The sequence below is a fragment of the Coregonus clupeaformis genome, unplaced genomic scaffold, assembly GCF_020615455.1.
Source record: "Coregonus clupeaformis isolate EN_2021a unplaced genomic scaffold, ASM2061545v1 scaf1250, whole genome shotgun sequence".
Classification (NCBI taxonomy): domain Eukaryota; kingdom Metazoa; phylum Chordata; class Actinopteri; order Salmoniformes; family Salmonidae; genus Coregonus; species Coregonus clupeaformis.
The window spans coordinates 20804-46090 of NW_025534704.1; the positions used below are offsets into that span (position 1 = coordinate 20804).

At 42.8% G+C, this 25287-nt stretch overlaps 1 protein-coding gene across 11 annotated transcripts; it reads right to left on the reverse strand.

The window, feature by feature from the left end:
* Nucleotides 1–454: 454 nt before the first annotated feature.
* On the reverse strand, nt 455–24437 carry LOC121572414 (tropomyosin alpha-3 chain). 11 transcript variants are annotated; one of them, XM_041884475.2, is made up of 10 exons: nt 24160–24437; nt 22516–22641; nt 14563–14696; nt 13919–14036; nt 13651–13721; nt 12796–12871; nt 9605–9667; nt 9406–9475; nt 9165–9243; nt 455–1960 (listed from the first exon to the last, which is right to left on the reverse strand). In XM_041884475.2, the coding sequence occupies exons 1-10, from the start codon at nt 24271–24273 to the stop codon at nt 1702–1704; spliced, it is 1110 nt and encodes a 369-aa protein (XP_041740409.1). In that variant the 5' UTR covers nt 24274–24437; the 3' UTR covers nt 455–1701. The 11 variants fall into 11 exon arrangements, with proteins under 11 accessions (XP_041740409.1, XP_041740408.1, XP_041740411.1 ...); XM_041884474.2 differs by lacking the exon at nt 12796–12871 and adding an exon at nt 11979–12054 and having other exon boundaries at nt 24160–24436; XM_041884477.2 differs by lacking the exons at nt 12796–12871; nt 22516–22641; nt 24160–24437 and adding exons at nt 11979–12054; nt 18655–18969; nt 19174–19452.
* Nucleotides 24438–25287: the final 850 nt, after the last annotated feature.

A 25287-nucleotide genomic window follows, 5' to 3' on the forward strand; every position in this document is an offset into this window, starting at 1 on the left:
TGTTGACTTAATCTGTACTTGTATAAGTGTCATGTCAGTCTTATATTGTGCCATGTGTCATTTCATTTTTAGAGTCTTAGATTGTAAAAAATAGTTATTAACTGGGCTACTAGCAAGTAGAGTTTTAGTTCTAAATGGCTAGGAGATTAACTGGAAACCAGGAAAGTGCACATACGTTGACCCATGGTCAAATTAGAAAAATACTGCATTACACACCCATTCAACAGAATGAAACGTACTAGACACAGACATGATCAATGATCTAATAGCAGGGTAAATGTTAGTTCATAAAACATTTTAAAGTAGACATGTTCACATTTTAAACAAGCAGCTCCATAGCACTTCTCTCAATAAAAAAATTAAGAGTTTGGAGTTTACCTCAAGAGCAGCACCTATATTGAAGTGTTGTGTGACAAACTGAACAAAATTTTATAAAATGATTTTGAAATGTCAATACGAATCATGGTCCTTTATTTTTGTGTCATGATTATTACAATGAAAACATTACTGGTAACACAATGTTTACACCCTTAGCGTCGAGTGAAAAGTTCCAGTTAAACTTGATGCAATACTTTACTTTTTATTTCTTTATTAATTTTATAAGGTTTGCAGTTCACTTAATTTGCAGAAAAAAATAGTTTAATAATCTATATTGATAAGAGGTTTAATACCCTTGTGTCCCTTCTCCCTATCCCTCTTCATTGTCCCTATGCTTCCATTTTGGCAGTGGAATGCGTAGTGATTGGCTGATCACTCCCCTCCCCTACATCTTATCGGGAAAATTAACAATTAGCTTAGAGGACTAAGGCTGCAATTGGCTAGAATATCTGCGTCCAATTCTGTCTGAAGCTATACGACACTTATATCCCTTCAATGAACTACGACTCATTCACAATTCAATTTCCTGATCTTTAAGTGGGAAGATAACTGCAAAACAAACCGTTCAGTTTACAGTAACTTGTGATAATGGCCCTTTTTGGAAAATGGCTCCATATAAAACAAAACAAAATACAAATGCCATGCAACTAAACAAAACACTTCTCCCTTATAAGAAATAAACATGTCACCCCCAGCCCATACTTGTAAATGAACACAAAATATTTGACAAAAGGTAGCACAGTTGTGGACCCTCTGGGCATTGGCACAGTAGAAAAGCAGTGCTTGTGTAGGGATATTCCAGCAGAGGGTGAGTGGTTAGAGCGGGACAAGGGTTTGAGGCGATATGTTGGTAGGGCAAGTGGTTCAGATGGGGGATAACAGAAGGAGAGTTAATGATCAAAATGGTGGTCCCATTCCAAAGGGAGTCATAAGTTGGTAAGAGTTGTTACCCTCGCCACCTTCCTATGTGTCCCAGTGGACACCAAATATCCCCGTAACAAGGGTTGTTATCAGAACAGGAGAGAAAAGCCTCAAAGTATTTAAACGCTTACGGCTAAATAGCTAGCAGCCAAAGAAAGATAATAGGAGTCGCCTCAAAACACGTAAATCACACGCCTAAGCTGGAATGTGTCAAATTAGAAACCTGTGATTAACACTTAAGATGTGGGTGCTTGAGTAAATGTTGCCGTTTTGAGACTTAAAGACTGCTATGAAGAGAGGCTACAAAAAAGGGGATGCTCATCAGGAGAGCATCCGCAGATACTGGGGTGGAATGTGGGAGAGGCGGTCAGCCATTTTGGTCTACTGGGGAAACATGTTTGGCTAGGTGTGGACTGAAGAAAGTGCTACCTTCACCAAAAAGAATGAACAGCCCCCCCACCCCCCTGCTAAACAGTCAGCCAGCACAGACAGAGAGACAGGACCAGAGGTGAGGGGGTGGAGCGATAAGAGGTGGTGGAGAAGAGGAGGAGGGGCCAGGCCGCAGCTCCAGTAGCCACTCAGAAGCTGTTGAGGTCCTCCAGGGTCTTGTCCAGGGTGGCGTGGATGTTGACATTCTCCTCCTTGGCGTTGGCTAGCGCATCTGTAAATCACACACAAAGAATGAATGGAAGATAAGGATCCTCCTGGTGGTGAGATGAGGACGTAAGAGGCAAGACATTGAGATGTTAAAGTGGTGTTTGAGTTTTGTCAAGATGTCTACTACACTATAGTGGAGCAATGGCGCAACATCAAGGGCTAAACCATCTAAATCCACACGACAAAACCTCCTGATAGCATAAAATCAGTACATGACTACTTTGAAAACAATATATCTTGTAGCCCTCATTTACTCTATTTCTGTAACTCAGAAACTGCATTTCTGCAACTCCACAAGCCACAACATGGTATAGCAACTGGTCAGATATTGAAGTTGGAGATCCCCCATAATACCATGGGTCAACAGATATTTTAGCAGTACCTCAAAAAAGGGGAACTTACACCAAACCATAACATTTGAATACAACTTCTCTAGTGACAGAACCAAATATGTAAGCCTTAAATCTGTAGAACAAAACCCGGGGTGACTATTAAGGTGAATTCTATGACAGATCTTCATAACTCACAAGGTCTCCATAGAGTAAAGAGAGCCATGTTGTATGCTATACATTGTGGAGGTTTGGTATCACTAGAGAATAATTCCCTATTTAACTACAGTATAAATCACCTTGAAACTAACACAGCCCGAGCTACTGTATTGCCTTATTTATCTCTGACAGAGCGAGAACATGGCGTGATCTACTCATACTAACATTACAACATTTAACAAAAATAAGTCTGACCTGTCAGCTACACTTTTCTAGCAGCTACATTTACAATTTAGGCCTTTAGCAGACATCCTTATCCAGAGCAACTAAAAAGCACCCTAAGGAAAAGCAAAGCTAAAAAGATGTTTAAATATGTCCACAGTTTCAGCCCCCCTCAGGTTCTCTGGCAGGTTATTCCAGAGGCTGTGGGCATAACAACTAAAAGCTGTCTCTCCATGCCTCTTGGTCCTAGGCTTTGGGATAGTTAAAAAGGCCAGTGCCAGAGGACCTGAGGGACCTACTGGGTACATAACTTAAAAGCATGTCTGACATGTATTGGGGTGCACAATCGTGGATTGACTTAAAAACGAATAGAAGATTCTTAAAATGTATTCTAAAACACAGGCAGCCAGTGCAAAGACCTCAAAACCGGTGTAATGTGTGTTCTCTGTCTGGTCTTGGTCAGTACCCATGCTGCAGCATTCTGTATGTTTTGCAGTTGATCAATGGCTTTCTTGGGTAGACCAGACAGGAGAGAAATACAGTAGTCAAGCCTGTCAACTTAAGGTAGCTAAGTACGACAACCACATGTCAGTCAGTGAAAACTTCCTTCAAAGCAGTGAACAGCAAAATCAGTGCTATTCAGAAAAGACAAGTCCATGTGCTAGTGTAAGAAAGTACAACAGTAGTGGGTTTTTTCTTATTCTCACTATGAACATGTTTTGATTTGTACTGCCTGCATGGGACAGCAAGTGTTACAGTTATGACTATTTAATTAACAGCATATTGGTTGATATGCTAGTATAGCTATCATCTCTAGGTTTCTCAACACTAAGCTTTTTATTAAACTGGTAAGAGACCCTCCATGAAAACTTAGCTGGCTTGAACAAGAAAAATATTTGTAAAAGCATACTAGCAAAGTTAGCTAGCAATTTATTCACTCAGCCAGCTTCTGCTTAAATTTTTGTAGCCAACCTAATTATATTTCTAACTAGCAGTAGCACACAGTCATGGTGCATTAGATGGAAACAATGACTGTATATATGAATGGGCAAAGCAAATCAATCACATGACACCATTCATTCCTATGTGAAGACTCAATAGCACATCTAATGAAGTCAGTTAAGATGGCGTCTCATTGAGACATAACATGCGCAGTTAGAGCTACTCCAGGAAGTGACGTTGCAGGCTAGCTCAGTGCTGCCCCCCCTTCATTGAGTAACTCAAGTTGAAGGCCAACCGGGGTAGCGCAGGCTGCCATTAGCAACTAAAATGTCCTGTGTGCAATTTTAAAATAACATACATCTGGTGTATTAGAAGCAATTATTGGTACCATGATTTATTATTTACTGAAGATTTACATTTTTCCATTCACTATAATGGGGGGATCCTGTTTTCTGCTAACAATCCCTGCAGTACTGCGGTAAGCCTTTAACTTCCGTTGCTTAAATTTGAGGGGGCAGTCGTTATCCCCTGGATGGAAACATAAATCATTTGGTAATGATTTACTTAAATTGCCTACAAGAATGTAGCCTAATATACATTTTATAATAACGTTTACAGACACACACACTGCATTCGGAAAGCATTCAGACCTGAACTCTTTCCGCATTGTGACGTTACAACCTTATTCTAAAATGGATTAAATTGTTTCTCCCCCCCCCCCTCCTCAATCTATACCCAATGCCCCATAATGACAATGCAAAAACAGGTTTTTAGAAATGTTTGCAAATGTATTTTAAATAAAAACGGAAATATCACGTTTACATAAGTATTCAGACCCTTTACTCAGTACTTTGTTGAAGCACCTTTGGCAGCAATTACAGTCACGTCTTCTTAGGTATGCCGCTACAAGCTTGGCACACCTGTATTTAGGGAGTCTCCCATTTGTCTCTGCAGATCCTCTCAAGCTCTGTCAGGTTGGATGGGGAGCATTGCTGCACAGCTATTTTCAGGTGTCTCCAGAGATGTTAGATCGGGTTCAAGTCCAGGCTCTGGCTGGGCCACTCAAGGACATTCAGAGACTTGTCCTGAAGCCACGCCTGTGTTGCCTTGGCTGTGTGCTTAAGGTCGTTGTCCTGTTGGAAGGTTAGCCTTTGCCCCAGTCTGAGATCCTTAGCGCTCTGCAACAGGTTTTCATCAAGGATCGCTCTCAAGGATCGCTCTGCTCCGTTCATCTTTCCCCTCGATCCTGACTAGTCTCCCAGTCCCTGCCGCTGAAAAACATCCCCACAGCATGATGCTGCCACCAACATGCTTCATCGTAGGGATGGTGCCAGGTTTCCTCCAGACGTGACTCTTGGCATTCAGGCCAAAGAGAGAATCTTGTTTCTCATGGTCTGAGAGTCCTTTAGGTGCCTTTTAGCAAACTCCAAGCGGGCTGTCATATGCCTTTTAGTAAGGAGTGGCTTCCGTCTGGCCACTCTACCATAAAGACTTGATTGGTGGAGTGCTGCAGATATGGTTGTCCTTCTGGAAGGTTCTCCCATCTCCACAGAAGAACTCTGGATCTCTGTCAGAGTAACTATCGGGTTCTTGGTCCCCTCCCTGACCAAGGCCCTTCTCCCCCGATTGCTTAGTTTGGCCGGGCGGCCAGCTCTAGGAAGAATCTTGGTGGTTCCAAACTTCTTCCATTTAAGAATGATGAAGGCCACTGTGTTCTTGGGGACCTTCAATGCTGCCCAAATGTTTTGGTACCCATCCCCAGATCTGTGCCTCGACACAATCCTGTCTCGGCGCTCTACGGACAATTCCTTCGACCTCATGGCTTGGTTTTTGCTCTGACATGTACTGTCAACGGTTGGACCTTATATAGACAGGTGTGTGCCTTTCCAAATCATGTCCAATCAATTTAATTTACCACAGGTGGACTCCAATCAAGCATCAAGGATAATCAATGGAAACAGGATGCACCTGAGCTCAATTGAGTCTCATAGCAAAGGGTCTGAATACTTATGTAAATAAGGTATCCGTTTTTTATTTTTAATACATTAGCAAACATTTCTAAAAACCTGTTTTCACTTTGTCATTATGGGGTACTGTGTGTAGAGTGATGATAAAAAAATATTTTAATCAATTTTAGGATAAGGCTGTAACGTAACAAAATGTGGAAAAAGTCAAGGGGTCAGAATACTTTCCGAATGCACTGTATATCTGCTGAAATGTAGGTAACCTGCCTTTTCAGCTAAATTTGATACACAACTTTATTCTACAGTTGTGAGTCTTGTGATTTCTTTATGGAATGGCTGAATGAGAAGTGGATGATCGATATACCAAGACTTTATGACAATGTTAGACTAAGCATTAAAACTGTCAATCTGCGATTTCTACATATATTGTTTGGGACTGATATAGGCTAAACCCATTGATTCTTGAAGAATATATCTTATGAATGCCTCCTGAGCATAGTATAACTGGCCTACCCCATCAGAACCCAAAATATAAGCTTGTTTTACTGCATTGTTTGCAAACAATGTAAATGTAAACAAACACTGTATATCCTCAAAACATGGTTAAAACTATAGTTTTTATAATCATGGACGGTCACTCCTTGCGTCCATAGCTCAGTCTTATGATTTTGATGGTGGTTGCATTTCTCCAGCCTCATCCCTTTACCAAAACAGTGGTGGGGTGACTAATTGTTTGAACTGCAGATGTTAAGAATATAACTTTTAAAACAATTAATTCATTGGTCTTCATTTCAAAACATGTTGCAAAAATCTCAGCAGTACCTTTATACAAAATGGCACCATTGAATATTGTGATCGTGATTTTATGCTATAATATAAGTATGCTACGGTAATATTATCCCTGTTCCACCCCTAATGCATTTATGTAAAGATAGCAAACATAAGGTTGTAATAAAGGGTTGTCTATTTAGTTATGGATGTGTGATGAATTCTGTAGATTTATGTAAATTACCAAGTTCCTATTTTGCATTTTGATAGTCATTGCTCAGTCGACTCATTTTGTGCAACCACAGGCATGTCATTTTGATGTAACTGAATAGTAATAATTCATTTTAGGCATCTTGTCAAACTACTTACTGTTGCATTAGCTGTACGATGACAATGCTGTGTGTACTGATACTAACTGTGTTTTGAATACCTACACTGACTGAGCGAGTCATTATTATTACAGGCTTTTCAGCTTCAGTAACAAGGATGAGTGAGAGTGAATTTACCTACACTTTCAAAAATCATAAATGTGCAGAAAGGTTCCTGATGCCAGGTCACATCAAAAATACAATATTTGCACAATTTCAATAATTAGTGCACTGACCAGGTTAACGTGCTACCAGCATCTGTTTTTGTAATCTTCTTTAGGTTATTTTACATATGCAAAAATGCTATATTTGCACATTTGTATACTTAGTTCTGACAATTTAATAATACTTCACCTGCAAATCTGTTTTGAGCTTTCCTCTTTTGGGTCACTTTATAAGACGTGACTCAGAAGGGTGAAAGAAGGTCTGTTCCACACCTGTAATCTAGGATTACACAAACCTGGTCTGCAAGACTGGATCTTCTTTGAGTGATCACCAGGACATATTTCAAAAATGTATGTGTGTCTTAAGGTGTTATGCCTTTGGTCTTTGGTGCAAATTCAACAAATGCAGCATAATCTAGCCTAACATTCATTCATAACGGTTTTAAGTGCTTATTGTGCCCACATTAATGCTTGTGATAACATTTTCTTGATCAGAATACATCCACTTTCACCCTTAATTTCCATGAGGGAGGGGTGCATCAGACCATATTGACCCACCTTTGGTGACACAGGTGATGCAAATCCATGCCAAAATGCCTAGTGGAGTGAAACCAATGAAACCCAGACAGTGTGGACAGCCAAAAACCAGTGAACTCAGACAGTGAACTCAGAGAGCACAGACAGCCAAGGCATTATTTTCCCCCCTCTCTTCATTAGGTACAGAGAGACAGTCACAAATACAGAGTGTGTGTGAACATGGGTTTGTCAGAGGGCGAGCAGTGCAGTACAGATAGGAAAGGAGTCCAGACAGATGGACAACAACAAAAAAGACAGTAACCCAGAAACTCAGCCAGCGTGCTGGCCGCAACTGTGCCAATGACAAAGGGAGATGGAGAGAGAGAGATGAGAGAGAAGGGTCTAGAGAGATAGGAAGAGACAGACACTGGTGACTATGAGGAGGGTATGGTTCTTTCTCTCTAGAAAGGAAAGGGGGAAAGAGGAGGAGGAAGAGAGCGCGCAACCGATGTGGCAGTTCAGGCAGACCGAATTCAGAGTGTATTGGGTTTTCCAGAAATCTAACGAGTCCAATTTATCTGAAATACAGAGCAATGGCAATTTAACACTTCAAATAACACACCATGGTTATTGTTATCATGGGGTGTAAAACGCACAGCAAACCTGCAATCCATGCAACTCCAAAACACACCATGCAAGACCGGAGTTAAAGGACAACTCCACCATTTTTCAACCTCGTTTTCATTATCACCAGCACAATACCAGTGTCAACATATGTAAAAACTGCGCGTTTTGTTAAAAATGTTAAAGTTCTACCCGATGATGTCATCAAAAGTTTAAACATTTCAAAAACAGTGATTTTCAGACAATGACATTCACGGCGACGTGGAGAGCAAGCAAATACCCTCCCTTGGGCTAGAAACTCTTTGCAGGTTTTGAAAATCGCTTTTATTAATCCTACCCTGTGATGTCAGAAGCATAATTTTTTTAGGACCTTTTTAACAACAAAATCATAGAAACGTGCTGTTTTCACATATGTAGACACTGGTTTGGTGCTGGAGATGATGAATGATGTTAAAAAGTGGCGGAATTGGCCTTTAAGTGGATTACAGTAGAACACTAGGAAACTCAAACTTGTAATTGAATTAGACTGATACAAATCGCCCAACTAACCAGGCAGATAACATACACAGGCACTGCAACTCAATAGCTTCAAATGGAATAGACTAGAGTCAAACTGATTTCCATTCAAATATATTAACTTTGTGTAAGTAGGCCTATGTAATAGTGTGCGAGCCATATCTACATATCAAAGTATCAGTGTTTGTGCCGTGTGTTGTACTGTTGCCAAGGTGACAGCTCACATCCTTACTTTGCAGAAGTGAGTGAAAAGATAAAAGGGGAAAGCTCAAGGTCTCTGGATCTGTTCTTAAACCACTGCATATTTACTTGTAGCTACCGTATGCTTGTATCCATCTACAATGTGCCTATCCCTAGAGTGAGAATTCAAATGGTATGTTTACATGGGTGTAGATGCATGAAAGTGTGTGTACATGGTAGGCTATGCCTCAATACATTGTTTAGTGTGATACATTTTCCAGCACAAACACCCAAAGGCTACCAGAGCCCATTCCACTACAATAGTTCCCTAGCAACTCAACTTGTTCCATCCTCTTATGACAGTCTGCATACTGTTACTGAATCATACTGTTATTAACACGCAATAGCACACTCCAGTTCAACCCACACCACACAGGCATCTAAATGAGTATTTACATGGAGGTCATGTCATTGAGGGCATGGTCCAACTCCTCACTAATGGCTTTGTACTTCAATTTCTGTGCATAGAGCTCATCTGTGGGCGCACAGAGGGGAGAGGAGAAAGGGATGAGGAGAGATGTACATCAAGGAGGATGGAGAGAAAGAAAGCCAGAGAGGGCACAGGAGGGAGAGTACAGTTTATAAAACCTTATAACAGTCCTGTGAATTGCAACAATGTGGAGAGTGAGAGTCCTACCTTCCAGGTCATCAATGGTCTTTTCCAGTTTGGCCACTGATCTCTCAGCAAACTCAGCACGGGTTTCAGCCTATGGGAAAGTATCACAAGTTTATTAAACCCCCCACCACAGAAATACAGGCACATACCACAGCAATGCTGTGTGTATGGACAGTCAACCATTCAGAGCTTCATGATAAGTGTTTCCGGGGAATCTCACCTCTTTGAGTTTGTCAGTCAGGATCTTGATCTCCTCCTCATACTTGTCCTCTTTCTGGGAGTACTGTAGGGGACAAAGGGGGAGGAAGAAAGAAAAGCCAATCAGAGAACCACACGTTTGGGACACTAGAGAGTCCTCAGGCCTTTTCAGGACAGCACATCACAGAGCATTCACAGAACAGCCATGATTCTTCTGTCATGTAGTAGAAAGAATCAGCTCTGCACATTAGTGGAGACAGAAAATGACAAAACAACGCTTAAGACAATAACTCAAATCTGTTTTCAGCTATCAGAGGTAGCTGGCAGGCTTAAGGCCTTACAACAGCACTTCATTTAACTGCATAACCCTAACATCTTTCCAACTCTAGCAGACATGTGCTATGCAACAACAAAAAAAGAAAAATAAGAGGGTGGCGGGGGACGGGACATCTGCGACTGTAATGAGGAACAGATACTGACCTGCAAAGAAACCCCCTGGGAGGGGGGGGGCCTACAATTAGGAGAAACGGATTCTTATTATTCCTCATCCCTTTTGAGTACTCAGTCTGGTCATAAGCTTTTGAATGTGGCTGCTGTACTATTTGTGTTTGTGTCAAAACAGGTTGCCAGTGGCAACTCCAACCACTACCACCACAGACAGAAGGGGTAACCCAGACACGGCACGGGGCTATACATTTAGAATGTTCTCACCACTAAATGTGGTAGTGAGAGGAAGTCCAGTCTCGGGTAGTGAGAGAGGATGGAACTAGGTAAAGCTGGGCCAACGTTTCTGTTCCCAAAACTAGAATCTGTTATGGACACAGTGCACTAAGTTTTAGACCTGACGCGTCGCAAAAAAATCGCGTTGTTTAGAAGGAGTGCAAGGTCGAATTGAGTTTGTGCACACGCGCACTTCAGAGGAGGCGTTCCCTAATGGTAATATGCTACAACGCACCAATATGATCTCACTAGCTCATGCTTAGCCCACCTCGTTGTTCTGCCCACTATGCTTAATTTGCTCCCACTGTAAACGACACAGATTAACTATCTTGGGTTAGTTATAAATATCTTTGCTACCACCTTTGTGCGGACTGAGCAGCAACAGTGCAGTGGGAAGGCATGGGCTGTGACGCTTTTGAGAGAATGAGGGAGTGAGGTGTGTCGACTGATCGCGTGACTCAACCTCAACATGCCTGAGGAGTTTGAGATGGACCGTTTTTCTATTTGTGCAGCTTTCAATGTAGCTAGAGTTTGGGTGGGAGAAGAAGAATGAAAACAAAACAAACAGGCTTCTCTCGTCGGATGACATCATTGGCAGACACTCGTCTGGCAATGGGAGTTTTCTGAAAAGGCCTCTTTCTCTGAGCTACAGAGCACTGGTGTTGTGCAGTAGTGTCATCACCCTAAAGGGGGGGGTGGGGTTTAGGGGAGATGTGGGTTTGCATTCTTGCAGCTGCAAAGTCAGGGTGTGGCCTGTTATCCAGAAGAGCTTAAGGATTACATCACAGGAGACAACCACCATGCAGACTCCCCTTATAGCTCTAGCTAGCCTCCCTCCCTGCCCAGAAACACCTTAGTTAGAACCAGTCCTGGGCCCCTTCAGATGGGGGAGAGGAGTGGATGTTCATGGTTGAGGAGAGAGTCCCTGGTGAGCTTGATTTCATGCCTGCTCGTATGTACTTCCTCGTTCCACCTTTTAAATGGCAACAGGAGAAAACATGTGTATCTGGAACATGGGGATGGAATTTACTCAGGGTTGGCAAGCCTTCTAGAGCTGTGAAGAGTAATTCTCTCTCTACGTTCCAGACAATCTAACGTCTGACTTCGTTGCTGCCTGGGATTTTGTGTGGCTGGCAGTTTGATTGGTCGGTTCTTTGTGGTTTCATCCAAATAGAACTCAGCTTATGTTGCACATGCATGTGGTTACTGGGGCATGTCTGAAACGCAACTGACTTGCTGAGGCTGTGGGCGGGACGCAATGCCAGACACTGTTACAAGGCAAATAGGTCTACCTCTACTTTGATAAATGAAGTTGTTGGTGATGACACGTGGCATTATAGACTAGAGTCAAGCATTTTGTAACATATACCAGTACACATGCTTATTAAAACATTACAGATTTAAAAAAATACTAAGTTAACTTTATCCCTTAAAGTAAACCAAACATTTGAAATTCAGGTTATGCACTGATTCACAACATCCAGGGTTATGGTCATCATATTGTAGTTAAAAGACATTCACCAGCAACACTCATTTTCCATTCCCCTCATTTCAGTTCAATAAGGCTTTGGAGGGTTTTAGGTGGTCAATGGACCTGTAGTTGTCTCCAGGACTGGCCTGGGTGCAGTTACGTTCAGTTCCAAAAGCATGCAGGGTTTCCCCTCCCTCCTTCCTACCTTCTCAGCTTGGGCTTCCAGGGACTTTAAGTTATTGCTGACATTTTTCAGCTCCTCCTCCAACTCGGCGCATTTGCTGTAGTATTTTTTTAGTTTTTTTTGCGGTTCATTTGGGGTTGGGTTTTTTAGTAGGGTGTGGGAATAGGGGATGAGGAAGAGGGTGGATAGAAGAGGGAGGGAGGTGAGGGAAATGAGGACAAAGGTCAATAAGGTGGGGGGAAAGGAAAAGACATGTGACAATGAACAGGGGAATTAGAGGGTGGGGGGGTAGAGAAAACAGACGGAGAGATTTACAAAGAGAAACACAAGGAGAGAAAGGCATGAACTTTAACCTCGGAGGAATGGGACCGAGACCATTCTGCTACAAACTAAATAATATCCCAACAATACAAAGCATAGACTTATCATACTGATAAACCAAGGGAAAATGTTTGTGGTCAAATACTCTTACTAAACTTGGAATATGGAGCGCCTGTAGGTCTCGATAAAGCCGGCTAAATTCATGCGGATGGTATGCAGAGCGTTTGAGAGAGAAGGAAAAGGGAAAAGGAGCACACATGAGAAGGGGAAAGGATCGCGGAAGCAGCAGCTATAGAGCGGTCAGTCATGCAGCCAGATGAATGCGGGAATTTATGTTAACGAGGGCAGGAGGACTGAAAATCCCTGTGTGCATTCCTGGTCCTCACAAACCTGGTTCAGAGGGTCGTGTTTATGGACATCTGTTATGAAGACCCTAGTCAGACCTTTTGAGGGTCCCCATAAGGCACCATTTCTGTGTCCTGTAGTTGGTAAGAACAGGGAGAAAGGGGGGTGGTACCTTGTCCTCAGAGGCCTGCAGGCTCTTCAGTGATTGGTCGAAACCCCTCAGCTGCTCCTCCAACCTCCGGGCGTTGCTGTTAGTGAGTAGGAGGGGGGTGGGGGGTGGGGGTCACATGACACGGAAGCACATGCAGAAAGAGAGCAAAAGAAAGAGAAGGACAGAGAGAGAGAATGGACAGAGAAGGACATAAGATGGAGGGAAAGAGAAAATGGTAACCGACAAAGGGACATGTCGGTATGGTAAACCCAGGACACATGCACACACAACAGGCACATACGTATGGGGAGAGGGAGGACAGATTGGATATTATCATGGTACTGTTATGGCATTCCCACTTTTATGCTAATGATAACTTGCTAGTTTAGTGCTAGCAGACATTTGAATACTTATTTCCTATTACAGCGATACTACAGGTAATTACAAAAGTAACAGTATCGTTCTGTTGCATACTAAATGCAGCAGATAAACATGTCATTATAAACACCTCCAGTTTACTGTTTAGTAAAACAAATCTTCAAAACAGGTAAAAGTAAAGTGACATAAAAGTGGGTGTGCAGTTACTACTGCTGTGATGAGAGCTGTGAGGAGAGCTGTAATGTGAGCGAACGCGTCATGCAGTCAGGCAAAGCCCGGGCAGCCCGCCGTGTTGGGGCCAGTTTAGTAACGCCATGCAAAAGGTGTGGCTGAAATCCATTGTGGCTTTAAACTTACTTCTGCAGTGTAAGAGTGAGTGAACTGATGAGTGTTTATGTGTTCTGCTACAAGCTTAAGCAGATGTAGTGTCTGACTGCAGGGGAGAGGCACAGTGAGATTGATTGTGTGCACTGTGACGTATGTGAGAAAGCGACTCACCCCTCGGCCAGCTCCGCCCTCTCCTCTGTACGCTCCAGATCACCCTCAATGATCACCAGCTTACGAGCCACCTGTAGGGGTAGAGAGAGAGGAGGAAGAGAGCAAATGAAATGAAAAATAAAATAAAATATAGATAAGAGGAGGAGGAAGCAAGAGAATGAGAGAACTAAATAAGTGGTGATGTGCGATACAAGACTTCTTCAGGAGGCCACATCAGAGCCTTGTTTTAGATGTGTGACGTGTGTGTTGGGGGGTCTGATGAGCTCACCTCCTCATACTTGCGGTCGGCCTCCTCAGCGATGTGCTTGGCCTCCTTCAGCTGGATCTCCTGCATCTCCATCTTCTCCTCATCCTTGGAGGCCCTGTTCTCAATCACCTTCATACCCCTGAGAGAAAGGGAGGTAGAGAGAGGAAGACAGATTGGCATGAGAGAGCCAAAGTCTTTTGACCTCAATTCCCATACTACAGTGTATTGCAGCCTTAGCTTTCTGCACAGGAAATACTGTAGGAGAAACACAGGTGAGCATATATCTGTATAGTTTGGTGGCAAACTACCTCTACAGCTCTCCTCTTCTGCTGATATGTGATCCCTATGGTGTCAGGACCCTATAATGCAGGCCAGATCGGAGGAGGGGCACTGATACAAAGAGGTCAGGGGGCAGTGTGTGTGAGAGTGAGAAAGTGTCCTAGCCTATATACAAACCTGTTCATTTACCCACAGGGTACTCCCTCAAATAGGCTACTTCCAGCTCACACCCACCAATGACCTTGTCCCACATCCTCTCTGCTTTAAAACCCTGACAGGAAGTCAAAAGCCTCCCGCTTAGAGAAACAGGATGTGGCATCAGAGGAAGTGAGGCAACCCGGTGAGGATTGAGAACACCACCCCACCTCCACCCCTTCAACACACACCTCTCACTCTCATCTGCAGCTTTCTCTGCCTCCTCCAGTTTCTGCAGAGCAGTGGCCAGTCTCTCCTGGGCCCTGTCCAACTCCTCCTCAACCAGCTGGATACGCCTGTTCAGAGAGGCCACCTCAGCCTCAGCCTGGATGGGGAGAGAGAGGGACAGAGAGAAGAGAGGTTATTAAGAAGTAATGTACGCCATAAGCTCACAAATGCCCTTTGAGACACACACCGATACAAGCCCATCTTTAGAGAGGCCTCTTCCAACACAGACAGCACATCATGACATACCGATACCTTTAAAAATCACTAAATAAGGATATGTGATATTTCACACCAACTCAACCTTTGATATAGAGAAGGATTACAGAGTGATGTAGCCTACAATCACATAACACACTGGTAGAGTGCGCCTCAGCGGAGTGTGAGTTACTATGACATAACAACCAGCAGTTATACTCAGACACACACAGGCCTGTTTAAGGACACACCTCTCCCTCAGCCTGTATGTGTGGGTGAGAGAGAGAGAGCGCAGCACTCTCCAATGAACTGGAACAGAGCTGGGAAAGTGTGAGTGTGTGGTTGCAGAGTCTTTGTAATGGACACCAGCCCGTCACATTTGATCACCATAAGATTCGGATACATTTAATGCACACAGCGAATCTCTCCCCGATTGATGTGCTGGTGTATGGGTTAGACATGCCAGTGGTCTCTATGGCCATGAATGGCACTAATTGGGCACACCAGCCTAGATGACTGTGCTGCCTACCCTGGGTGGGTCGGGTATGGAAAAGCAAGGGCGCGAGAGAGAAAGAGAGAATGCACAGAGACGGATGAGGGGAAGGTTAAAGCACTTGGAGTGAATAAATGTTTTAGTGCCTTGTAGAGAGTAGCCTGGCTCTGTTCTCACTCTCCATGCCTTGGAGCAGAGGAATAATGTGTGTCAGAGAAAGAGCGAGGGGAAGGCAAAGAGCAGTGAGAGATGGATAGAAGGCTTACTAAGCCTTAGATAGCCACAACCAGATGGATAGATCAGAAGGAGGCTAACACTGACACAGCTTAGTATATACTGCGAAGTACATTGAGGATTAGGACTTCATTCTTTTGGACTGTCTATTACTAGTCATACCTCCATGTTCAGTCGCTAAATTGTATGTATGTACCATCTAGTAAATCTGGATGAGACCAATCATAAATGGGTAAAGAGTTTGTCCAACTATAGAGTTGGGCGCCATGATGCTGCTGCCACTTTTCAAATAATGCCCAGGAGACGCTAGCATGACAGCCATGGAATCATGTCATCAAAGAGTATCAAAAGCTTTTAGGTTGAAACCACAAACTCTTATCTATGGCTTTGGGTAAGACCATCTGTCAGATGAAAACAATGTAAATCTAACACTAGAATATTGAGACAGACCACCAAACTAAAAAAAGAGGGCAATGAAAGCACAGCACCTTTCAGATGTAGATGTTTACGGCAACACTTGATTAACTACCCCTACTATACACATACAATAACCAAAGGCAACCTGCTGTGGCTGTATGAAAGAACGACGTCGGAGCACAGACAAACCCGGTTGCCATGGCACTGGCATGCAAGTGTTTGACAGCCTGCACGAGGAATGGCCTTCTCGCCAACGTAGGCCAGCGCCATAGAGATATGCAAATCAGCACCCCCTCAACAGCCCTGGCCCCTCCGGATCCCTCACACCCTTGAAACATCACTGTCACCAATGAAAAGAGTGCTATTAGTTAGCTACTTCCTGTTTGACCAAGCACATTCTGGAGGTGGTATTTTGCAGCTATGGTGGTGGATGTATGAATTAATTTACTATTCTAGATTATTGGAAGTGAGGAGCATGTGTATGCATCTTCAAATTCCTCTATGGTGGAGAATGCTGTAGCACAGAGACATTTCAGCTCTAGCCTTAAGAATGAGGTTTCTCTAGTTAGCTTGGTGGTGTTTAGTGTTTGTACACCTTATGACCAAGATGCAACATGATCTGAGTCTTCAGAGGAGCTTATGTAGAAGAGTAGTAGCAATTCTGAAAGACTTCCAGAAGGCCGAGTCAGACAGGTGTAACGATACAAAATAACTCCTCCAGGCTAGGCCTGATGATTTATTCTGTGGGAAAAGGGCCAAACATTCATTGTTAGGTTGTCTTCCTCTTAGGTCACTTTTTTAAAATGTATATATATAAGCACGACTCAAAACCAACTATTTTTTTGTCATCCATTGTAATTTCCTCTGACGGCAGCGGCAAAAAGGCCCCACTACAATCAGTTGGCAACCACACTTCCTGTGCACCATAGTAGAATGACTCCGCAGGAGCCTTACACTCGGTCTCACCCGCATCCAGCGCGGGCCTCTGTGCTAGAGTATAACTGTTGTCCAAGAGACGCTCTCATTTAAAAATGACTGTCCACAGTGTAGGCCATTTATTTCAGTCAAAAGCTCTGGAATAGCCGTATATATCCAGTCAGGTACTGTGTTGCATTTGTTTTGCTCCAAATAACAGTAGCACTTGTGTACCTCCCTGAGAAAGACACTGAGCGCATATCAGTGACAACATGCATGTCTTGTAAGAGTTTTATCATGGGATGAAAGGAGAAAACCATACGGAAACATATGCTTCGTATCATCTGTGTGTGACCAGGTTAATCTAGAATTTAACAAGAGAATTACAACTGGGGACTGGGCCAAAGTAGTTCGCCATAAACCGCAATAAAGAGTGCAATAAGTGTTGCACTTTGTGGCAACCCAGGCACTTACATCACTAGCTACTAGTTAGCTTAGAGAGGATGAGGAATTTGGCAAGTTGTTGAGGGCCAAGCCTAGGGGCAAATATTTGAAATTCCAGTGAATAGGGAAATGCAGGGACAACTCAAACTATTCAAAGCATTTGACCGACTTTCAATCATGCAAAACATATTGGAATTAGCATTGCACAAATAAAACATATCCAATCAATGAAAGACGCAAAGACCTTCGGGTACAATTATTCTGAAGATAATTGGAAATGCAGGATGCCCATAGAGATGGATAGAGGACACATCTTTGTATTTGTGCCATTATAGCCTTTGCGACAGCATGGGTTGGTTGCTTAGCAACAAAAGTGCACAACTATGGGGCAAAACAGATTGGGTTGGCTTAGATTGTTGACAACATGTAAGCTATATTTGGTCTCCAATGTTTTTTGAAAACATAAATCAAATGTACACAATGAGAATTTGTCTCAAATACATTGTTACAGTTGTTGGTTAGCTAGCTAATTTGAGCCATATTAGCATTGACATGAAAGCAGTAAAAACACCTCAAAACAAGACATGGTATCAAGAACATGATGAAACGTGCTGAAACGAGCCACTTACGACTCCCCACATGGCAGTTTCTTGTCATTCTTGTTAGCAATTTGGCCATCCAGAATAACAACATGATGACTTCAGCCCCAAGGAAGCGCACACATCGTTCGTCATGTTGTCAGCTAACCCATCTATTGAAACCATATCCATTTTAAAAGTAGTCACTTTTCTATTTCGTGTTATTATTTTTTTTAAAGTGTAAAGCCAATATTGGTGTTTTATCGCCACCTGTAGTGCTGGAGTCCTGAACCAAATCTTGTGTCTCATTCATTTATTGAGGCCACTAGATGGCTGTTATAGCTTAAAGCCATTTACAAACCATTGCATCCAATTTGAATACAATGCGCTGATCATTGGCTGATTGCTCCCAACCCATAGGAATCCCCACCCAGTTGACTACTTTAAAATGACACACAATGTCAATGTCCATGCTAAAACGAGTTATAGCCATGATGAGCCTTCTATCTCTCTCTATGAGGACGCCCAACTCCAGCTAGCTGGCTATCTGATTTAGCTAGCTTTAGCAGGAATTTGTCACATCTTTCACCTCCAATATGAGGCTATTAGACCCAGCCAGCTGAAGAAACCGACAAAAATAGGTGCTAATGGTAGGGGGTTCAGTTCAAACAGTACTAGAAAGTTGCCATAGCATCACAAATCAATGCATCTAGCTACGACCTGTAACTAGATAATTCAAGGCCTAAATTCAAGGCCTAAAAAGGTTATTTCAACTTTACCTGTTCCCTTGACCGCTTCTCCTCTTCAACCTGTCTCTGCAAGATTTCGGCTCTTTCCTCGGCTTCATCCGCCTGTTGCTGCAAAACTTTAATTTTTCGCTTCACTGCCTCGATGCTATTGGCCATTTTCTTTAGTTAATTTAGTTTGCAAGCTAACTTAGCTAACTTGCAAAGTTTGAAAACGTGTTTTTGATACTAGCTCGTGCAGGATGCTAATGTTAGTCGTTCTAGTTTGATTGGTTGCAAGCTGGCAAACGTCGTTCCCGATGCGATGTTTTCCCGAAGACACAGCAACGCCCCGTCAACGAGTCCAAACTGGAAATCAGAACAGAGCTTCGTTTCTTTCAATCTAACGTTACTCAACACTGTAGGAAGTCAGCTTATAAATAGTCTAAATTAATTCTTAACGGCAGACAAATGTAATGTGCATAAAAACATTAAACTCCAAGTAGTTAGATTGATAACTATGCCGAATGAATCAATTAGACTAGCTTAAAAACTGTAAACCAAAGTTTTCACCTCGATGTGTCAATGGACAGACAGTGAGACAGCGTCGTTAGCTAGCTAGCGGCTAAAGTACATGCTATAGGTTCGAATGGCAGTTCCAACAACACGAATACAAGTAGAATTTTCCTTTTAAGCAAAATGTATGGGCGATGGTTCCAGTTGTCTATTGAAGACGAATAAGTAAATTGCAGCGAATTTGGAGGCAAGCTGTGCAAAGAAGACGGTTGTTCGGTCTCTCTCTCTTTCCCTCCACTGCTGAGTTGCCTTGTTCTCTTCTCTTCCTTATTTCAACAGACAGCACGCTTCCGGTCTACTCCGCCCTGTCAAAGGGGAACTAACGCATTATATATTCCCGCCACCTGAATCATTTTGACTTTTTCCAAATGATAACGCAATAAAGTTCCCCACCGCAAAGACAATGAAACAGTAAACAAATCAATTGTCATATTTAGAGCTAGCTAGTAGCTCAACCTGGTCTCAAAACATTTCGTATTATTATGTACGTAAATCCGAGACACTAGATTAGTATGAAACGTTACGTTTCGTATGGTATGTATTAATTTAATGATGTCCATCACCCATTTCGCATGATATATTACGAATTACAATTTGTATTACATGTTACAAATTAGAAAAATGTAAAATATGTTACGAATTTGCAAAACATTCAATATGTTTTTCGAATTTGCAAAAAGTACAATATGTTACGAATTTGCTAAACTTATGATATGTTACAAATTCTAGATAAGTGGCTAACGTTAGGTAGCTGGGTAACATTAACTAGGCTACGGGTTAGGGTTATGTTTAGGAGTTAGGTTAAAGGGTTAAGGTTAGGGTTGGGGGAAGAATTAGCTAAAAGGGTTAAGGTTAGGGGAAGGGTTAGCTAAAAAGGGGTAGGGTTAGGGGAAGGGTTAGCTAACATGCTAAGTAGTAGAAAAGTAGCTCAAAAGTAGTAAATAGTTAAAAAGTTGCTAATTACCTCAAATTATAAATTTGTTTGTGATGAGATTTGAACTCGCAACCACCCCGACCAACCACCTTACTTTCGTTTTTTCTTTAAGTAACCATCTGTCTTATGTAACCATACCAAATGTAACATATCATATTAATTTGAGTGTCTTTGATTTACTATTACTATGTTACGTCTAGTCTATGAGACCAGGCTGCAACACACACACTAAGCACAGACATCAATTCCAACATCTGTCTATTCCACGTTGGTAGAACGTAATTTCATTTAAATGACATGGAAACAACGTTGATTCAACCAGTGTGCCCAGTGGGTAGTAATAAGGTTCAGCTGAAGCAATATCTTTATTTTTCATGTATTACTTGTGTCACTATAGGTCTAGGTCCTGTCTGCAGTGCATTGTCATGGCACTCTTGGCTGGCTGCCCTCAGCTCACAGGGCCATCTGTCCAAGCTGCATATGCCAACTGGCCAGGTCATTATCTGGATTGGAGAGCAGTGAGTGGTTTGATTTAGCATAAAGAAGATGCACACTGCCGTGTAATGCTTTGGCTAATTGTGAAATGTGTTGGCTTGAGACCCTTGCTTTTAGCCCATGCTCAGTTGACACATCTTGCGGAATAAAAATGTTGTACGTGATGGTTTTAGTGTATGTAAAGATTAATTCCCTGGTATTCAATAGATGTGCGATGGCTTAAATTGCGTATTACTGCTCTTTTCCCCAATGTATCCAGAAATGTGCACCATGGTCCATGGGGGCTGTCCATGGACAAGCGTTATTGTCAAGTTGTATGTGGACGTGAGAATGGCTTGTCTTACCACTAGATGTCCCTGTGTTAACACATACTAGCCAGTCTTTGGCTGAACCGCTACCTGGGCTTGAGGAGATGATGAATATGACGATATCTCCTCTCGCCCAGGATCCTTTAATTCAAAGTCCAATTAATAATGAATCACGAGTGGCGTTACATTTTATTTTGAACGTAAGTTATGATTTAAATTAATTAAATAATCAAATGATAATTGGATACTGTATGAGTTATTTTGCTCTGCCTATGTAACTCTAACCGAACAGTGCAATGTCAAAAATAAGACTGCAGTTGATGTCTTGCCTGTTTCTTAAGTCTCTTGTCATTTAATTAAGGATCAGGAAACACTAGCAACTCCATTAGAAGAGAAAGTAATTTGTGCCACCCACACGTCTCCCAATACAATGTTCCAGGAAATATTATCTCAACAAAGAGCAAGCCAATCGTTTGACAAGCGTCCCTAATCCTCAGTAATGGAGCAGTGGACACCCCAGGACTCCACAGTCGATTACACCAGTCTGGGAGTAGTTTGAAGGTGGAACGATATTAATCGTCCCCACTACACTCTCCCAAGTCAACGGGAACACAATGATGACAGGGGGAATAACAGCAGTGACATGGCGACACTATTAGCACTAATCCCCCATTGGCTGCCGGGGGGGCTAGTAGCCAGCTGGCTATGCAGAGTGACACCCTGTCTAAATCAATTTCACCCCTTCTTGGATGCCAAGAGGCTTTGCACTGAAATGGCACTGCAGGGGGTGGTGGGTTGCAGGAGGAGGGTGAGCAGTATATATTTTATGGCAGACCCTGGATGGCCATTTTGTTTTGTGTTGTGTGGTTACAGAATGCCACAAGCCAGGGTTTGTAATGGCCCCACAGTACATGTAGATCTCTCCACCTGACTGTGGATGTCTCCTGCCTCACTGACGTGTCTTGTTGTGGCTCTGACCCTTGAGACTAACTAAAGACTGAAGGGATATTCTGTCTTGGCAACTGAGACCACAAGTCATGACACCATGCTATTAGAGTGTCTGCCACCTCTGAGATGCCACACGAGCCAGGGCATAGATGTTGTTATGTTTATCCTCACTGAGGATTCTGGTTCCTCTTAAGGTCTCTTACTGCTTTTCTTCTTTAAGGCCTATCTACCACATGGTATGGACCAGCAGGGGGGTTTGACAGCATTGTGTTTATGACAGTGTCTGTGTGGACATGGGCTTTGCAACCCCCTTCCTCCGCCCCTACCATTCTGACCTCTCCTGTTTTAAACCCCATGGTATTTTGGCATAGGAGAGAGAGCCTTCTCAGGGCTTTGCCATAACAAGGCAAACTATTAGTGCGGCATGTGGACGTGCTATATCAGGGAAGTACTTCCCTGACAAAACCATTTAATCATTGTCATGGGACAGATAGGAATAGAGGGATCAAAAGAAGGTAGAGAAAGGGTGTGGGCCTAAGGGGTTGAGCTGTGTGTGTGGAAACTAATATGATGGGAAAAGAGGCCTTGTTTGTATGTGTGGGTGTGAGAGAGCAGTTTGTGTGGTGTGCTGTTTGGTGTGCCAACAGAACTTACATCTGCAGCTTTCTTGTCTGCAACTTCCAGCTTCTCCTGGGCATCCTTCAAGGCCTCAGAGTATTTGTCCAGCTCATCCTCAGTCCCCTTCAGCTTCTTCTGCATCTGGATCAACGCATCGTCATGCTGACAGAGGGAAAGAACAACAGACAGGGAGGAGTGGGAAAGAGAGAGACAAACAGGCAGAAAGAGAGGAAATGGAGAGACAGTGAGGAGAGGACAATAGAGCGAGGGAGAGACAGTATGAGAGGATGGTTGAAGGGAAGAAACTCAGAGTAAGACAAGCCAGGACATGTGAAGACCAGGCTACAGAGTGGAAAGAACCACACATACAGCAGCAAGACGTGAGAAGGAGAGGTCAACATCACAAGGTTTCCAAAAACATATTTCCATAGGACAAAACTGTTCATTGAAGTCATTGGGAGATTAGAGCACACAATCATGTTAGGTATCACATATTTCAGGGTACGGTTCATTGCTTATTGAACAAGACTATTTTGGAATGTTATAAATAATGATTGGTCGCCTTTGATGAGGAATTGATCCCAAACATCCACAAGTATGAGTAGCCGAATGAATGTGTTGAGGGGTTACAGTGTCAATGCCTTGTGGGTATTAATATCCCAAGGTTCTCAGCCTTCGTCCCTGGCCTGCTGTGTAAAACTATTGTCTGTCCTTGTCGTTGTTCCCAACCCTACTGTTGGATTCCAACTTGGGGACAGGAGGACAGCTGTCACTGTCAAGAAGAATGCCCACACGCACAGTCTTATTATAGTTTTATGGAGCTATATAATGGATATAATGGATATAATGTCTCTCTTTGTCTTTTCCTGTGACTTTCTGTCAATTAAGTTTAGGACTTTATAAAGGCTCCTGGCTGTCAAACTTGGATTTGTCATTTGGATATTTTTTTCTACGTTTTGGTAGAAATACCAAGATAATTTGTTTGCATTCTTCAAACAACTCCGCCTTGAACTTCCTAAATATTGTTATCATAGAGTTTTAAAAAAATACATATGTAACCGGTGTGAAATGGCTAGCTAGTTAGCGGTGCGCACTAGTAGCGTTTCAATCGGTGACGTCACTCGCTCTGAGACCTTGAAGGAGTTGTTTCCCTTGCTCTGCAAGGGCCGCAGCTTTTGTGGAGCGACGGGTAACGGTGCTTCGAGGGTGACTGTTGTCGATGTGTGCAGAGGGTCCCTGGTTCAAGCCCAGGTAGGGGCGAGGAGAGGGACGGAAGCAATACTGTTACACATACACATAGTTAATAAATATGGTATATGCCATAATATATATTAGCTTGAAGAATTATAATTTGTGTTATTTATTGTTAATAACACTTAGTGTGTACATAGGTTGCTTGCCTTCTCTAAGTAATAATTAGCTTTTAAATATTCATATTAAATTCAGCGTTAACAGACCCATTTTGAATTTGAGCTCTATTGTAAGGCCTCAAGATTAACCTTCAGTTGACCTCCCCTAACCAAGGTATGGTTAGCATCTTAGCAATTGTTGGCCTACATGTGTTAGCATGGTATTCGGCGTGCAAAGTTAATCAACTGTGTGTGAGTTAGCATCACCTAATTACTTCCTAACTAGAATTCTACTGAGAATACTAGGCTAAGCTAGGCTAGGTGTCCCCACCTGCTTGCTCTTATCCTCAGCTGCATTTTTGTCAATCTCGGACTGGTCAGCCGCTTCCAGAGCAGTCTCCTTATCCATCTTCAGCATCAGCATCTTCTTCTTGATGGCCTCCATATTGCCAGTGTTTGGTTAGGCTCACGAGGCGAATAAATAAACGTGGATCACTTTCTGGAGAAGGGCTCAAGGAGGATGAGTTGGAGCCCAGAAAGAGATAGGGAGAGAGATGGACGGATAGAGAAAGGGGTGAAAAGAGAGAGGCCAAACTCAGACTATCATAGGGTGGGTGGTTTTATATTTGGTGGAAGGTTGGCCACTCCCCCATCCTATGCCACTCCTCTAACCTATTTTAAGGCTCCTCCACTGACCAAGGCCTCTAAACTCATTACACACACACTGGTATTTCTTCTATGGACATGACACGTCCCCTCTTAAAGTCCACCCCCAAAAATGAACTACTACTAATAAATGTCTCCCAGTTTAGAAACCACAGTCATTGTAAGTTGTAAATCAGTTGGAGGAATGGAGATAAAAGACATGTGGAGGAAGGTGAGACCAAAAAATGGACAATAATCAAATGGCGGAAGTAGAAGAACAGTCCCTGATATAGAATGTACATGGTCTAAAAGGTGAGCTTATTCAACGTGGAGTGGGGAAACAATTTACTGTTTGGTTGACAAAGCTGTAATCCTGACAGCCAGTCATTCACTGTCAAGGTGTCACTTTTCAATAGCAGGACATGGCACCCATACGCAAGAAACTAGCCAGTGGTTCACCAACTTTATAATGATGTGACCCCAGCTAAGCTTTTGGAATTTGCCTGGGACCCATCACGTGAAACAAACCAGTGTTTCTTGTCATGATCCAGTCAGCAGTCAGAACTTTTATGTTTAAAACTAACTTTTATTATTTATAGTTTTAAACTTTGTACAAGTTCAAAGTTACATTATTAAGGAACAGTTACATGTGATTTTTGATGCGTCTCATCATAGGATCCAAACTCTTTGTCTCGGCTCATGCAAACATCCAAGGCTGCCAACATCACATTTGATTGAAACCTATTGAATCAGGTGCCACCTCTCGTGGAGCTTAGGTGTGGCAACAACATCATTGGGGGACGGGATGCCTTGT

Coding starts and splice junctions, on each gene's coding strand:
- LOC121572414 (XM_041884475.2), bottom strand. CDS start 24,273: ATGGAGGCCATCAAGAAGAAGATGCTGATGCTGAAGATGGATAAGGAG. Junction 14,697..22,515: donor CAGACAAGAAAGCTGCAGAT/GTAAGTTCTGTT, acceptor CTCCCCATCCAG/GCTGAGGCTGAGGTGGCCTC. Junction 9,244..9,405: donor GACCATTGATGACCTGGAAG/GTAGGACTCTCA, acceptor GTGCGCCCACAG/ATGAGCTCTATGCACAGAAA.